Here is a 13,651-nt window from a genome sequence, read left to right as displayed (position 1 = left end):
CCCACGCGCTCAGCTGCAGAAGCGGAAACCAAAGGCCCAGACCGAGCACCTCATGTCCAGACCACAGGGACAGTGAGGTTGGCATCCTGGATCTTTGCCAGCCAGGCCTGAGACTTTGTTTTCTTTCCACATCCCAGCGAAAGTCACTGTCTGCGGTCTCAGCGCCCCCAGAGCTCAACAGTGCAGAGAGCAGACACACTCTGGCTCTGATCATGTCTGATCATGCTTCTGTGCTAACTAAAGCCCTCGCCCTCCTCCATGCATCACAGACACACCCCAGGGCGCAGAGCTGGGCAAGTGGAAAGGGCTGGGTTTCTGCCCTGTTCACCCCAAGCACCAGGCCCCCCGGCACAGCAGCACAGCTGCCCACTCATCAAGATTCTGTGCTTGGGCTGGACACCAGGGCTGAACCACGAGGTAGGAGTGGTCCTTATTTCCTGGAAACCCTCTTCTGTGTTCAAGGTTGAGCGTCTGAAAGCTTATGAAAGGAAGAAGGGGGTGGTCCATGGATTCCTGCCCTGGAGGGGAGCTCACTGCTACAAAAATCCCACAAAAATCCCAAAGCACAGATTTTTGTTTTCTCCTACCTGGCGGCTCAGGATGGTGTCTTGGGCTCACAGGTCTGGGATGGGACACGTGGAAAGGTGGTTCCTGTTACACCTTTGGAATGGAATTCAGGGGCTGATGCCAGACACATTTGGTTTTGAATCCTGGGTTTGCCGTACTGACCAATGTCACCTTGGGCACGTCACTGAACTCTCTGAGCCTCAGTTTCTTTATCTGTAATATGGGATGTTTTTCAGAGATGTGAAAACATTGATGAGGTTCTGGCTCTGTGTACCACACTTGGATTTTAGAGGGCATGCTAATGAGAGATGAGGGTGCCCACAAGATGTAAATCAAAGTAAAACAGCAAAGCTGTCAAGTCAGAATCAGAAAATACAGAAAGTTGTCATTTTTCAATAGACGATTATATCAATTCTTTAAAATGTTTTTGAAATGTCCATTTTTTTTTGAAAATTATTTTTAGTGCTCCTGTTTCCTGGTGTTGCCGGGCTTAGGCTGACTGGTGGGCAGTCACATGGTGCTGCTTTTATTGTTAAGCTTTTCTCCAGGCTCTGACACCAGGGTTGGGAGACATACTGTGCACTTCCCTGGTGGCTCAGTGGTAAAGAATCCACCTGCCAGTGCAGGAGACACTGCTTCCATCCCTGGGTTGGGAAGATCCCCTGTAGAAGGAAATGGGAACCCATTCCAGTATTCTTGCCTGGAGAATCCCATGGACAGAGGAGACTGGCAGGCTGCAGTCCACCGGGTCACAAAGACTCAGACACGACTGAGCGACTAACACTTTCACACTTTTCACTTTCAGATAGAACCTCCCTTCTTCCTCTGTTGTGATCCCTAACTCAGCATACTGCCATTGTTTTTGCCAACTTATCTGTCTGCCCCTGGAGGCTGTCAACTCCCCGAGGCCAGAGACCACATAGGCTCTGAGTTATCTTTTCTCTCCAGTGCCTTGCAGACACTTGGCATAGATAGCTCAGCACACTTCACTGAAGACATGGCTCACCTGGGCTTAGTTCTTTTTTTTCTTTTTTTCTGGCTGCACTTGGAGGCATATGGGATCTTACTTCCCTACTGCTGCTGCTCCTGCTGCTAAGTCACTTTGGTTGTGTCCGACTGTGTGCGACCCTGTAGACAGCAGCCCACCAGGCTCCCCTGTCCCTGGGATTCTCCAGGCAAGAACACTGGAGCGCCCCCTGCATTGAAAGCTCGGTGTCTTAACCACTAAGCCACCAGGGAAGCCCTGCCGGGCTTAGTTTTAAATGAACTATTCACTGCGTCTTCCAACTGGGTGGGGTCCTCTTTTAAGACATCTTCCCTTGTGGGGGACACACATGCTAGGGGCCCCAATTAAAAGGCGTGACTGGAGGAGTGAACAGTGTTCAGATTGTACACCTCTGAATGCTGAGGAAAAGAGTTGAGAACCACAATTCAAGTTATTTTGTATTTCTCCAAAGCAGAATTGGAACTCAAACTCGGAGTCGTAGGGAGGTGCGTGCGTGCTAAGTTGCTTCGGTTGTCTCCAACTCTTGCAAACCCATGGATTGTAGCCTGCCAGGCTCCTCTGTCCATGAGATTTCCCAGGCAAGAATACTGGAGTGGGTAGCCATTCCCTCCTCCAGGGGATTTTCCCAATCTAACAATTGAACCTGGGTCTCCTGCATTGGCAGGCAGATTCTTCACCGTCTAAGCCACCTGGGAGTTTTAAATATAAAGGGAGTTTTAAATATCTCTACCCCAAGGGCTGTGAGCTTACATTGTGAGGCTAACGTGGTCCATATGAATGCAGACTCTGAGCCGAAAGGGCAGGGTGAACGGGAGCCCTCCAGGTCCTCAGATGCTGATTCAGGTTGTGACTGTTCAGCAGCTGCCCCTCTCCAGGGCCCTACTCCCTAACTGAGCTCCACAGCTGCCTGTCCTCTCCAGGAAGGGCCTCACGGGCTCTCCTCCATACACCTCAGGCCGCAAGTGAAGAGGGCAGGGGATCTGTGAGCCGTTGTTCTGCCTGCCACTTCCTGTCCAGGGTGTGGCCAGGAATGACAAAGGGACACCCTAGCATCATTCATACTTTCATAGTGAAAATGAACACGGAAAATCTTTCCAGTTAATGCAAACTCTTAAGATATTTTTTTTCCATGTTCCAAATCTCACTCACCCACACAGGACATAACGTTTGTAGCTGTAATCACAGCATCCGTAACATTTGGTGCTGAACTTTCCCGCACGCTCTTGTCATACCTTGTGGTGTTTCCAGTCTTCACTGTGGCCTCCGCTGCTGACCGTGTTTACTCAGCAAATGAATAGATGTAGTTTACAAAGCCACTCCCCTGTCACAGCCAGCTGTGCGGGGACAGCTCTTGTTTCCTGCCCCTGAATCATTTCCTTAGTACAGCCCCTGCTTCAGGGCGACCACCTGCAAGGCTGTGACCGCAGCCGCCCCTTCTGATGTGGCCACTGTCCTGTTTTCCGAGAAGACTGCATCCACACAGGCTTCTCTTGCAGGGTGTGAGCAAGATAGTTTCAGTACCATGCCAGCACACTGAGCGTGCTTTTACCAACTTAGTAGGTGAAAAATTGTACTTTGAGATTATTTTAATTTGCGCTTATTTTGCTTATTTTAATGGTGAAAATATTTCCCTACTTGCTCATTATATGTGTGTGTATATATATATATATAAATATATATATAAATATATATAAATATATATATATATATTTATGTATTATTGTTGTTTAGTCGTGAAGCCATGTCTGACTCTTCTGCCACCCCATGGACTGTAGCCCTCTTGGCTCCTCTGTCCATGGGCTTTCCCAGCAAGAAATCCCATTTCCTTCTCTAGGAGATCTTCCTAACCCAGGGATCAAACCTGTGTCTCTTGCATGTCATGTGTTAGCAGGCAGGTTCTTTACCAGCTGAGCCACCAGGGAAACAAAAGCAACTATACTCAATAAAATTGACTTTTTGAAAAAACCCACTTATTTCCTAAATATTGGCAACCTAAGCTGGGTTTGATCCCTGGGTCAGGAAGACCTCCCCGCCTCCGGCCCAAGAGGAGGAAATGGCAACACTCCAATATTCTTACCTGGAGAATCCCATGGACAGAGGAACCTGGCAGGCTACAGTCCACGGGGTCGCAAAGAGTCAGACACTACTGATCGACTAACACTTTCACTTTCCAACTTAAAATATAAGACTTGGAGCCTTGATTTGGAACATGAAGAAATAAAATCAATCAACACTGAAAACGATTTAGAGATCCAACAGGTGTCACCCGCTGTGCCACTGGGGAGCAAGGGACATTCAGGCTCCTCCCTGTCATCCCCACGTCTACTTTTCCTGACTCTCTGCTGACCTTGTTTCACAGGCAGCTCCAGCAGCAGCAGGCAGAGCTGGAAGTGCACCAGAGAGACGGGCTGTCATCGTACGACTTGTCGCAGGTGAATTTCTGGAAAACTTTTTCCCAGTTAGAACTGTCTCCAACCAAAGGACTGCAGACTAAATCCCCTCCGCCCAGCAGGTGGTGTTGCTCCCTCCACCCACACTGCAGAAAGCATTTTGGCCCCCAGAGAGTGTGTGTGTGCAGTGGAGGTCTACCGTGACTCTCCCATGCAGAGTGTAGAACACAAGCGTTAGGAGCTGCGGACAGCCAGTACCGTAAGTTCCCTCCATACGAAGTTCAAGTTGTGAGCTTTCAAAGATGCAAATGTGGGTTTGCATATCCAATCACATGAGTTAGTTCTCATGTCTGGCATACACTATCACGTGTGTACAGCCTGTACAATGGTTGTGCTCGTGTGTATTTACTGTACAGTACTATATAGGGGATAGCAGTGCAGTGTCTATTTCAAGCCCAGGGTGTTGGGAAGCAAGCATAAAAGCAGTGATGATGTAGCTGGTGCTCCTGTACTTTTTAAGGTACTGTACTGTAAGATTACACATGTTCTCTTAATTTTTTTTGTGTTCATTTTTTTGTGCAGATATATGTGAAAAGTATTATAAACCTATGAGAGTAAAGTACAATATAGCCGAGTGTATTAGTTGGGCACCTAGGCTAACTTTGTCAGACTTACAAACGAATTGGTCTTATGAACATGCTCTCGGAATGGAACTGGTTCGTATGTAAGGGACTTACTGGTACTGAGATCCAAAGGCTGTGTGGGAACTTGGAGACCACCCAGCTCTGAACCTTGTCAGCTCTGCAGCCTCCTTGCTGCCCCTCCCACCTTTAGTCTGTACCCTGATGTTCTCAGGGGACCTCTTCCTGGCCATCTCCTCAGGCCCGCCTCCTTCCCTTCTCCTTCCTTCTCTTCTCACTGCTTCTGGCCTTAGAGAAACTGAAGCTTGTGTTGGTACTTGGCGTTTCTCTCCAATTAAACTTTATGTTCACTTTCCCTGATATTTAGACTAAGTTGATCATTTTTATTTCTTTCTCTCCAAGTGATCGGTGGAACTCCAGTGAGCCTTCTGTGACCCTTTGTTCACACCCACACCTGTGTGTTCTATCTTTCACATATACAAAAGCTTCCTGCCCTACCCAGTACCCCAGCATGAGATGCCAGCGATTCTGAGGGAGAGGGATCTGGTGTGTCTGTTCTGCCCCTCACACCCAGGGATGCTGTTATATTTTCACATGCAAACAGGTGCCTGTCCCCAACCTACCAGCTGGAGTTCATGATGCAGGGAAGTCCGTGGAGAAGGCAGATGCAATCTTTTCCCAGGAAAGAGATCCGCGGTTTGCCGAAATGTTTGCAGGAATCAGTGCATGTAAGTTCACAAAGAGTGCTGACATGGTGAGATGGTGGGATTTATAGTTGCCTCCAGCTGGCCACCCTTGAGGGTGAATTTTCAGCGACTACTGCAAGGTGTAAAAGGAACACCAAATTCAGGGGTCCTAATGAATCCTCTCTATTCTTAAACTCACCTCTCATTTACCTGTTACCTTGGGGCAACCACCTGACATCTCATGGGCCTCTGACATCTCATCTTCAAAATGTGAGGAATTGGAGTAAATGAGCTCTATTCATCATGGTACAGTTTAGTATTATCAAGCCAAAGACATGTCCCTATTTTTAAAAAAATTTTAATCTCTAATGTAGAGAGGACCATATTTGAAAATAAAAATATGCATAAAAAGGAAAATAAAAATGATCCAGTATCATACCACCTACATTTAATCTTTTTTAACTTTTTAAAGCTTGTCCTTTTTGTCTTTCTACACGTTGTTGTTCAGTTGCTAAATCGTGTCTGACTCTTTATGTCCCCATGGACTGCAGCACACCAGGCTTCCCTGTCCTTCACTATCTCCTGGAGCTTGTTCACACTCATATCCACTGAGTCTGTCATGCCATCCAACCATCTCATCCTCCATCTCCTGCTTCTCCTCCTGGCCTCAACTTCTCCTCAACTTCTCTCATCAGGGACTTTTCCAATGTGTCGGCTCTTCATATCAGGTGGCCAAAGTATTGGAGCCTCAGCTTCAACATCAGTCCTTCCAATGGATATTCAGGGTTGATTTTCTTTAGGATTGACTGGCTTGATCTTCTTGATGTTGAAGGCCAAACAACTAACATGGAGGGAGCACAACCTCCCAGGAGGAGACAACTGGGTTAAAGATTTACTGAGCATGGCCCTGCCCACTAGAGCAAGACCATTTTCTACACATATGAATTCTTTTTATATACAGAATTGAGCTCATACTGTTTGGTAGCTTACTTTTTCACGTGTCTATTACGAACATCTTTCTAGGTTATTAAATAATCTGCATTGTTATTGCCTGCGTAGCGTTCCATTGTATGAGTGTTCATAAGTCATCCTTTGCGGTGGTCACCAGAGTGTCCACCTGTGTTAGTGCCGCTATTAGAGAAAGTGGTACCATTCATGGGACTTCCCTGATGTCCAGTGGTTAGGACTCTGTGCTTGCACGACAAGGGTTCCAGGTTCAATCCCTGGTCAGGGAACTAAGATCCCTACTTGCCGCACAGCGCAGCCAAAAAAATAAATAAATAACAAAACAATATAAGAAACCTAATAAAGAAAATGGTGCTGTCCAAAGTTCAGGTGTCACATGGAACCCACTTGTGTAGCCGCCTCACTCCCCAACTCAGACTGCCACAGAGATCAGTCTGTGATCACATATAAAACTTGGAAATGTTGTTGTCAGTTCCAAAATTCAGAAAAAAAGATTCCATTTTCATGTGATTAGCAAAATACAGCACAGTTGGAATCAGTTTAGGGAGATATTGCTGACTCATCCCACAGAATCGTGGGAAACGCAGTAAAGGGACAGGACCCCCCGGTACCATCCTCCCAGGACCAGGGAACGGGGACAGCGTGGCCTGGGGGAGGACAGAGAGGCCCTAAGCAGTCCCAGGCCTCCTGCTGTCAGCTCGTGCGGTGGAAGACCCCAGCCCTATTCCCATGTGGCTGGGGACTGGATGCTAGAAAGCAGGAAGCTGCCTGAACTGGTGGCTCAGACGGTAAAGATTCCACCTGCAGTGCAGGAGACCTGGGTTCGATCCCTGCGTTGAGAAGATCCCCTGGAGGAGGGCATGGCAACCCACTCCAGTATTCTTGCCTAGAGAACCCCATGGACAGAGGCGCCTTGGCGGTCTATAGTCCATGGGATCACAAAGAGTCGGACACGACTGACTGACTAAGCACAGCACAGCCTGAACTGAGGGCAGCAGGTGCCAGCGCAGCCCAGCGCCCGGCTCCGAGCAGAGGACAGACCTGTTAGCATGACTCGAGGGCTCCCTGCTGGTGCTCCCCCTCCTCCCCATCGCCGGTCATCCACATGTGCCAGTTGCCCATAACAGTATTTCTTCCACTTTCATAGAGAGATGTGGTTTCATCCAGCAAGAGGAAACAGTCCCTCATATCACTGGTTCCTCTTCCTCTCAGATAATCCTGAAATATTTGGCCACACCCACAGCATTTCTGGGAAATCCATTTGAAATTTTAATGTTGTACAGACATAGACATCTTCCCATAGAGATGACAAAATAGAAAAAAAAAAGTTAACAGAAAAGGAAAAAGAAGGGGAAAGAAAATATGTAATCTCAAAATTTTCCCACCAGCCAAGCTGCTTTCCTATATGAAAAAGCAACAGAGAGTTGGTTCAGTGGTTAAGAATCTGCCTTTCCATGCAGGGGACGTGGGTTTGACCCCTGGTCGGGGAACTAAGATCCCACACACAATGGAGCAACTAAGCCCACGTACTAGAAATACTGAGCCCTCACACTCCAGAGTTTGTGCTCCACAATAAGAAGCCCTAGTGCCTCAACTAGAGAAGAAACCCACACATCACAAGGAAGACCCAGTGCAGCCAAAGAAAGAAAAAAAGGAACAGAAGGACCTTCTCAGATATATGCCATCTACTTATACTTCCTGGAAAAAATCACTTGCAGGAGAATTCATTGTGAAATGAATCAAAATACAGAACCCAAGATTGGAAATGATAGGTTGGAAAAGTAGTAGCAATGAAAAAGTGAAACTGGTAACATATAGAATTAATATAAAAATTCTTAGAAGATACAAAAGATACGTAAAAATAAATAAAAACCCAAGTCAAATCAGTTCAGCAAAAATACATACTTTGGGCGAGGATACTAGGAACAGAAATTTCTCATCAGTCTATACTATTTTTATCTCTGACATTTACAAAGATATATAACTTCAAGTATTAAAAACATAACTACTAATGAATGATTAAAAAAAAAAAAAAAGGAAAGGAAAGAGGTCTCACTTCCAAATCATTTCCAAGAAAAGACAAGGACATTTTTAGCAACTTGCAAAATACTCAGAAGAAAAATAAAGTGAAATAGAAGAAACTATGAATAGCATGAGTAGTGCAATAAGCTGATGTCCAAGGGCTCCTGATTGCTAATTCTGGAATGGTATGCCCCCAAAATATGATAGTACAGAGTGATATGATATGATATGATATGATAAAATATGATAACAGAGTGAAACTATTTAACCTGAAAGAATAGATGCTGATGGTGCTCCAAAACCAAGGAGGAAAGCAGAGATGTTGACCTTGCTGCACAAAGAAAAGTTAGAGCGTTCAGTGGGGAAAGAAGCTTATTTTATATAGATAAAAGGTGGAACCTAAAAATGAAGATACATCATGAACATTGAAATGTGAAATCCAAAAATAGTTTGAAACACAAGAAAGCCTGATAAAGCCAAATTGCAGTGGAAGATTTCAATATGCCTTTCTTCATCTCTAACCACTCATGTAGCTCAAAGTAATAAGAAAGATTTAGAAAGTTAAAATTTATATATATATATATATAATTTTATGTGCATGCGTGCTCAGTTATGTCTGACTCTTTGCAATCCCATGGACTATATGTATAGCCCACTAGATTCCTCTGTCCATGGGATTTCCCAGACAAGAATACTGGAGTGGATTGTCATTTCCTCCTCCAGGGGATCTTCCCCTCCCAGGGATTGAACCCACATCTTCTTATTGGCAGGCAGATTTTTTACCACTGAACCACCTGAGAAGCCCATGTGATTTTATAGACATATGTAATTTTGTACCCCACAAACATTCTGGAGCATTGAGAAAAATAAATGTTTCTTATTTAACCAACAACCAAAAATCTTAAATACATGAGAAAAAAAATGGCTTGTTTATAGTTAAGAGAAATTCAGAAGTCTTTCTTATTCCTGCAACTTTTAATTTTATTTATTTTTTGGCAACCCCATGTGGCTTGCAGGATCTTAGTTCCCTGACCAGGGATCAAACCTGTGCCCCCACCAGTGGGAGCATAGAATCTTAACCACTGGACTGCCAGGGAAGCCCCCCTCCTGCAACTTTTAGCCTCGTCTCTTTCTCTCCAAGATCCAAGGCCTTATGATTAGGTTAGAAATACACACCCAAGATCCGATCTCTTTCCATCCTGTAGGGATTTCCCATTGAGCAACACCGTCATCACAGCAAAAGACAATGGAGCAGTAAAACTGTGCAGTGCCTCCGTGTTTTTAAAAACATCATGGAGGTTTGTTGACACATGTGGGAGATTTAGCCATGGTCCCTTTAGCCCAATCCCTGGGCCCCAAGTCTGGGATCCTGAGTGTCCATCTCTGCTCATGGTCACCCAGGGAAGGATCTGCCCGCTCTGCCCACCTCCCCACCAGCAAGCCAGAGATAGGTGCAGATGTGGGGTCTGTCCAGGCACAGAATAGCTGCCATGTAACTCATCTGCATCTCCTTTATTCTGGTATCTTACTGCAAGTGGAGATGTTAGAGATTATAGGAATAAGATGCAAGTGGGGTCTTTGAGCTTCTGGGGAAATGGGAGGGTGCTTCGAGGGAGCCCCGGACCCCTCGATTACAAGAGAGAGTGAGAGAGCTCCCATCCCCATTGCTGTTTCTCAAACTACCACCCTCTTGCTCATGTCAGATCTAAAGGCCCAGCTGGGGTTTGAGCCCATTTCTTGAGCCTCTCTGTGGGGGTGCTCGGGGCTCCCTGCCCTGGAGTCTATAGGGCGGGAACTCCTCCAGGGTGACCCTTGCTCTACTTTTCCCAGCGGAGAAGAAGATGATGAGCTCAGCTTCTGCAGCAGGAACACAGCAGATCTACTCCCAAGGAAGCCCATTCCCTGCTGGACACTCGGGAAAGGCCTTCAGGTACAAGCTGGGAGTGCGGGACATGGAGCAGGGGTGGGCAAGAGGGCAGGAAGAGGCCTCTACTCAGTGAAGCCCTGGGTCTCAGAGTATGACTCTGTGTGCAGCAAATACTGCCAACCTCACTTAGTGCTTACCCATTCGAATGCCCGGGCTTCCCAGATGGCTCAGTGGTAAAGAACCCACCTGCCAGTGCAGGAGATGTGGGTTCAATCCCTGGGTCAGGTAGACCCCCTGGAGAAGGAAGTGGCAACCACTCCACTATTCTTGCCTGGAGAATCCCGTGGACGGAGGAGCCTGGTGGGCTACAGTCCATGGGGTCGCAAAGAGTCAGAGATGACTGAGCACACACACACATTTGTATGCCAGGGCCAGGCTGAGGGGTCCGGGAGCTCCAGTTCTGACCTGCAAGCCCTTGATGAGCCACCATAAACACAAAGTGTCGGTTGCTCTTTCTTGGATGTGAAAGGTGCCAGCCACTGTGTTTGCAGAGGTGCCTGCCATGGAGAAGGGAGTGAGGTGGCTCAAGCCAGGACAGACCTAGGGACACCTGACAGGGCAGCAGAAAGTACCCTGTCCCTGGGTTTCTAGAGGCCACAGCGAACTCCAAGGGGGAGAGGACCACTCAGCCCATCACGCCTGGGGTCTCAGCCTAAAGGGCTGCTCATGGGAGGTATAAGTAAGATGTTGTGCTTCCGGGGGTTGGTTCTTAGCATCAGGGGTCTCTTGTAAGTCACTGAGGAAGCCAGCAACACCACCAGGGATGGGGCCTGGATCCAGGGGCTCCCAGGGCAGCAGGAGCAGGGGCTGGGGAGCTCAGCTAGGGCACAGACACCTTCAGGGAGGGTGGTGGGCACTTGTGGTAGCCAACGGGTACCCCCAGACCCACTAGCAGAAGCATCTCAGACCCGTGCCTGGTGGGATGGGGCTCCCCAAGCAGCCCAGCCTCTGGCTGACTTGGCCAGAGCTGAATGTCCAGTTGAGAATCAGGCAGGGACCAAGACTGGGCAGGTGGGCCAGCCACCCCAGGAACAGGTCCCAGCCGGGATGGCCCTCACCAAGGGTCAGTGGACCAACTTCAGGGGAGGCAGCAGGTGGTCAGCAACTGCGCCATGAGACATTAACCCCTGAGGTCACAGAGTAGCTCTGCCAGCCCCGCAGCTGGGCTGTAGTAGATGGTGACTTGTTCTGAGTCTCTGGGGAACTCTTTCCTGGAGCAGCTACTCTCTAGTCTGGGGATGGAAGAACAAGATGGTGGCCCCTTGTGAGCTGCCCCTGAGACATAATCCATGCTGGTCACCTGGCTCTGCAGAGCACTGGCCAAGGCTCCAGGCTCTTCCCCTGCTGCTGGTTACTCACCCACTCAGCACATGGTGACCTGCTGTAGTTCCATGCCAGGCCCGCCTAGGCCTGTGTTCATCGAGTCCTTGTAGCACTTGCTGCTTCCCCCTCTCCCTCCCCGCCCCCTGCCATCTGGACAGAGGGCAGCCAGGATGGAGCAGAGGCCAGAGGTGAGGAGGGCTAGCCAGGCACAGCATGGTGGGGGCAGGAGGAGGGGGAGGCCCGGAAGCAAAAAAGCAGATGGCCACCTGCTGCAAGGGTAGGTGCATAGGCATCAGGATTGTGCTGAGCGGAGTCCAGGGGCAGGAGACATGGGGACTCCTGGAGTCTGGGAGGAAAAGAATGAGATGAATATATCAGTCTTGACTACTGTGCTCGACTTGGGAGTTTGGACTCATCACTGGGACGACTCATGGTAGAAGAGGGGCTTGAGGAAACAAGGTCCTGGAGAAAGTTTGTGATGACGGGGTGTAAGGGGTGGAGTGGAGGAGTTGCGGCTGCAGGCAGGTGCTTAGAACAGATGGTCCAGCCAGAGATGCTGAGTCTGCACCAGCTGTTGTCACTGAAACAGAAGAAGGGGCCGGTCCCCTTGTGGAGCCTGGCATTGGGGAGGCTCTCACTAGATCACTGGTCTATAGAACGAATGGGTTAATTAGTTAAAAGAGTGCCATGAAGCTGTAAGCTTGTAGGATGGCCAGTTTCCTGTACATCTGCAGGGCCTGAGCTGGATTGAGTGGGAAGGGACATGGGATGAGTGGCACTGAGCCCTTGGCAGGATGGCACAGCTGTGGCTGCACGTCCCTAAGTTTGTCCCCCACCCAAGTCCTGCTGTGGTCCCACGGGCCCTGTGCACCAGGGCACCTTTCCTGGGGTCCACAGCACTCCTGCCAGCTCTCCAGTCAGTGCTGTGAGGGCAGCCAGGGCCAAGCGGTGGAGGAGACTCCCGCCACCCCAATAGAGAACAGTGATCAGAAAAGGCCCCGAGGTCACTTACACACATCAAGAGATGGGAAAGGAGCCCTGTGTTAAGTGAGGAAGGGATCTCAGGAGTGAAGTTCCTCTTAATCACGGTTAGTGCAGGAATTTTTTTTTGTGGCTGTGCTGTGTCTTCATTGTGGCACTGTGGCGTCTCTAGTTGTGGCACACAGGCTTAGTTGCCCCTAGGCACGTGGGATCTTAGTTCCCTGGCCAGGGGTGGAACCTGAGCCCCCTGTGTTGGAAGGTGGAGTCTTACCGCTGGATCACCAGGAAAGTCCCATGGTGCTCTTTCTTCCTTCGCAGCTCTGCCGTGGTGCACGTGCCTGGAGTGAACGACATCCAGTCCTCGTCCTCAACAAGTCAGAACATGTCCCAGATCTCCAGGCAGCTCAACCAGAGTCAGGTGGCCTGGACAGGAAGCCGTCCGCCCTTTCCAGGACAGGTATGGGCGTCAGCAAGGGCATTGCCCCAGGTCCCCAGAGGGCGCAGAGCACCTGAGCTGTGCTCTCTGGGGATCCCGGCTCTGAGAACAAGTCAGCGCATGGAGCTGGAGCTGACTGCCTCAACCACGGCCAGGCTCCAGGGAGCATGGAGGCGAAGGGTACTTTGAGAACCAGGTACCCATCAATGGTACCAAGTCTGTTTTCACAGCCTTTTCTCCCAGCAGTCTGGAGGCAGCTCTGGGAAACCAGGGGAGGGGACAGGCACTCAGAGACCGTCCATCAGGAGCAAGCCCCTCACCACTCAGGACCTCAGTTCCCTTGGCCCCGGAGTGCATGAGGTTGTCAACATGGGGATGCACCTGCCTCCCTGTTGTCACTGTGGGGACATCTGTATCCTGGACCTTGCCAAGGTCCCCTAAGCGGAAGGCAGAGGACTTAGATCACTGAGTCCCTGGAGGGCAATTTCAACCAGACCCTGAAGATCCAGGACCTGAGTCCTGTTTCTTGGGCCAGCACATGTTGGCCTGATCCTGGGCATGGTGCCCAGCAGGCCAGGAGGCCACTGGAGTCACTATCAGCCCAGAGCAGGGCTGCCCGTGTAGGCTGGACCTGCGCGTGACAGTGACCAAGCGGGGCCATGGAGGGTGGGGGGAGGGGGCCTGCTGGTGATGCTGGCCCTCTCTT

At 49.2% G+C, this 13,651-nt stretch overlaps 1 protein-coding gene across 4 annotated transcripts in view; it reads left to right on the top strand.

Annotated features, from left to right (window-relative positions):
* Positions 1-13,651, top strand: part of ARNT2 (aryl hydrocarbon receptor nuclear translocator 2) — a 191,059-nt gene that overhangs the window by 163,171 nt on the left and 14,237 nt on the right. For all 4 annotated transcript variants that reach the window (XM_025271546.3, XM_025271545.3, XM_045163834.1 and 1 more), the window contains exons 13-16: positions 3,933-4,005; positions 5,209-5,332; positions 10,109-10,208; positions 12,828-12,966. In XM_025271546.3, the coding sequence (XP_025127331.3) occupies positions 3,933-4,005; positions 5,209-5,332; positions 10,109-10,208; positions 12,828-12,966 (436 nt within the window). The remainder of the gene's footprint in view (positions 1-3,932; positions 4,006-5,208; positions 5,333-10,108; positions 10,209-12,827; positions 12,967-13,651) is intronic.

Source organism: Bubalus bubalis, chromosome 20, assembly GCF_019923935.1.
Source record: "Bubalus bubalis isolate 160015118507 breed Murrah chromosome 20, NDDB_SH_1, whole genome shotgun sequence".
Lineage (NCBI taxonomy): Eukaryota > Metazoa > Chordata > Mammalia > Artiodactyla > Bovidae > Bubalus > Bubalus bubalis.
The sequence above is the reverse complement of the archived record's forward strand: the minus strand, read 5'-3'. Positions and strand labels throughout refer to the sequence as shown.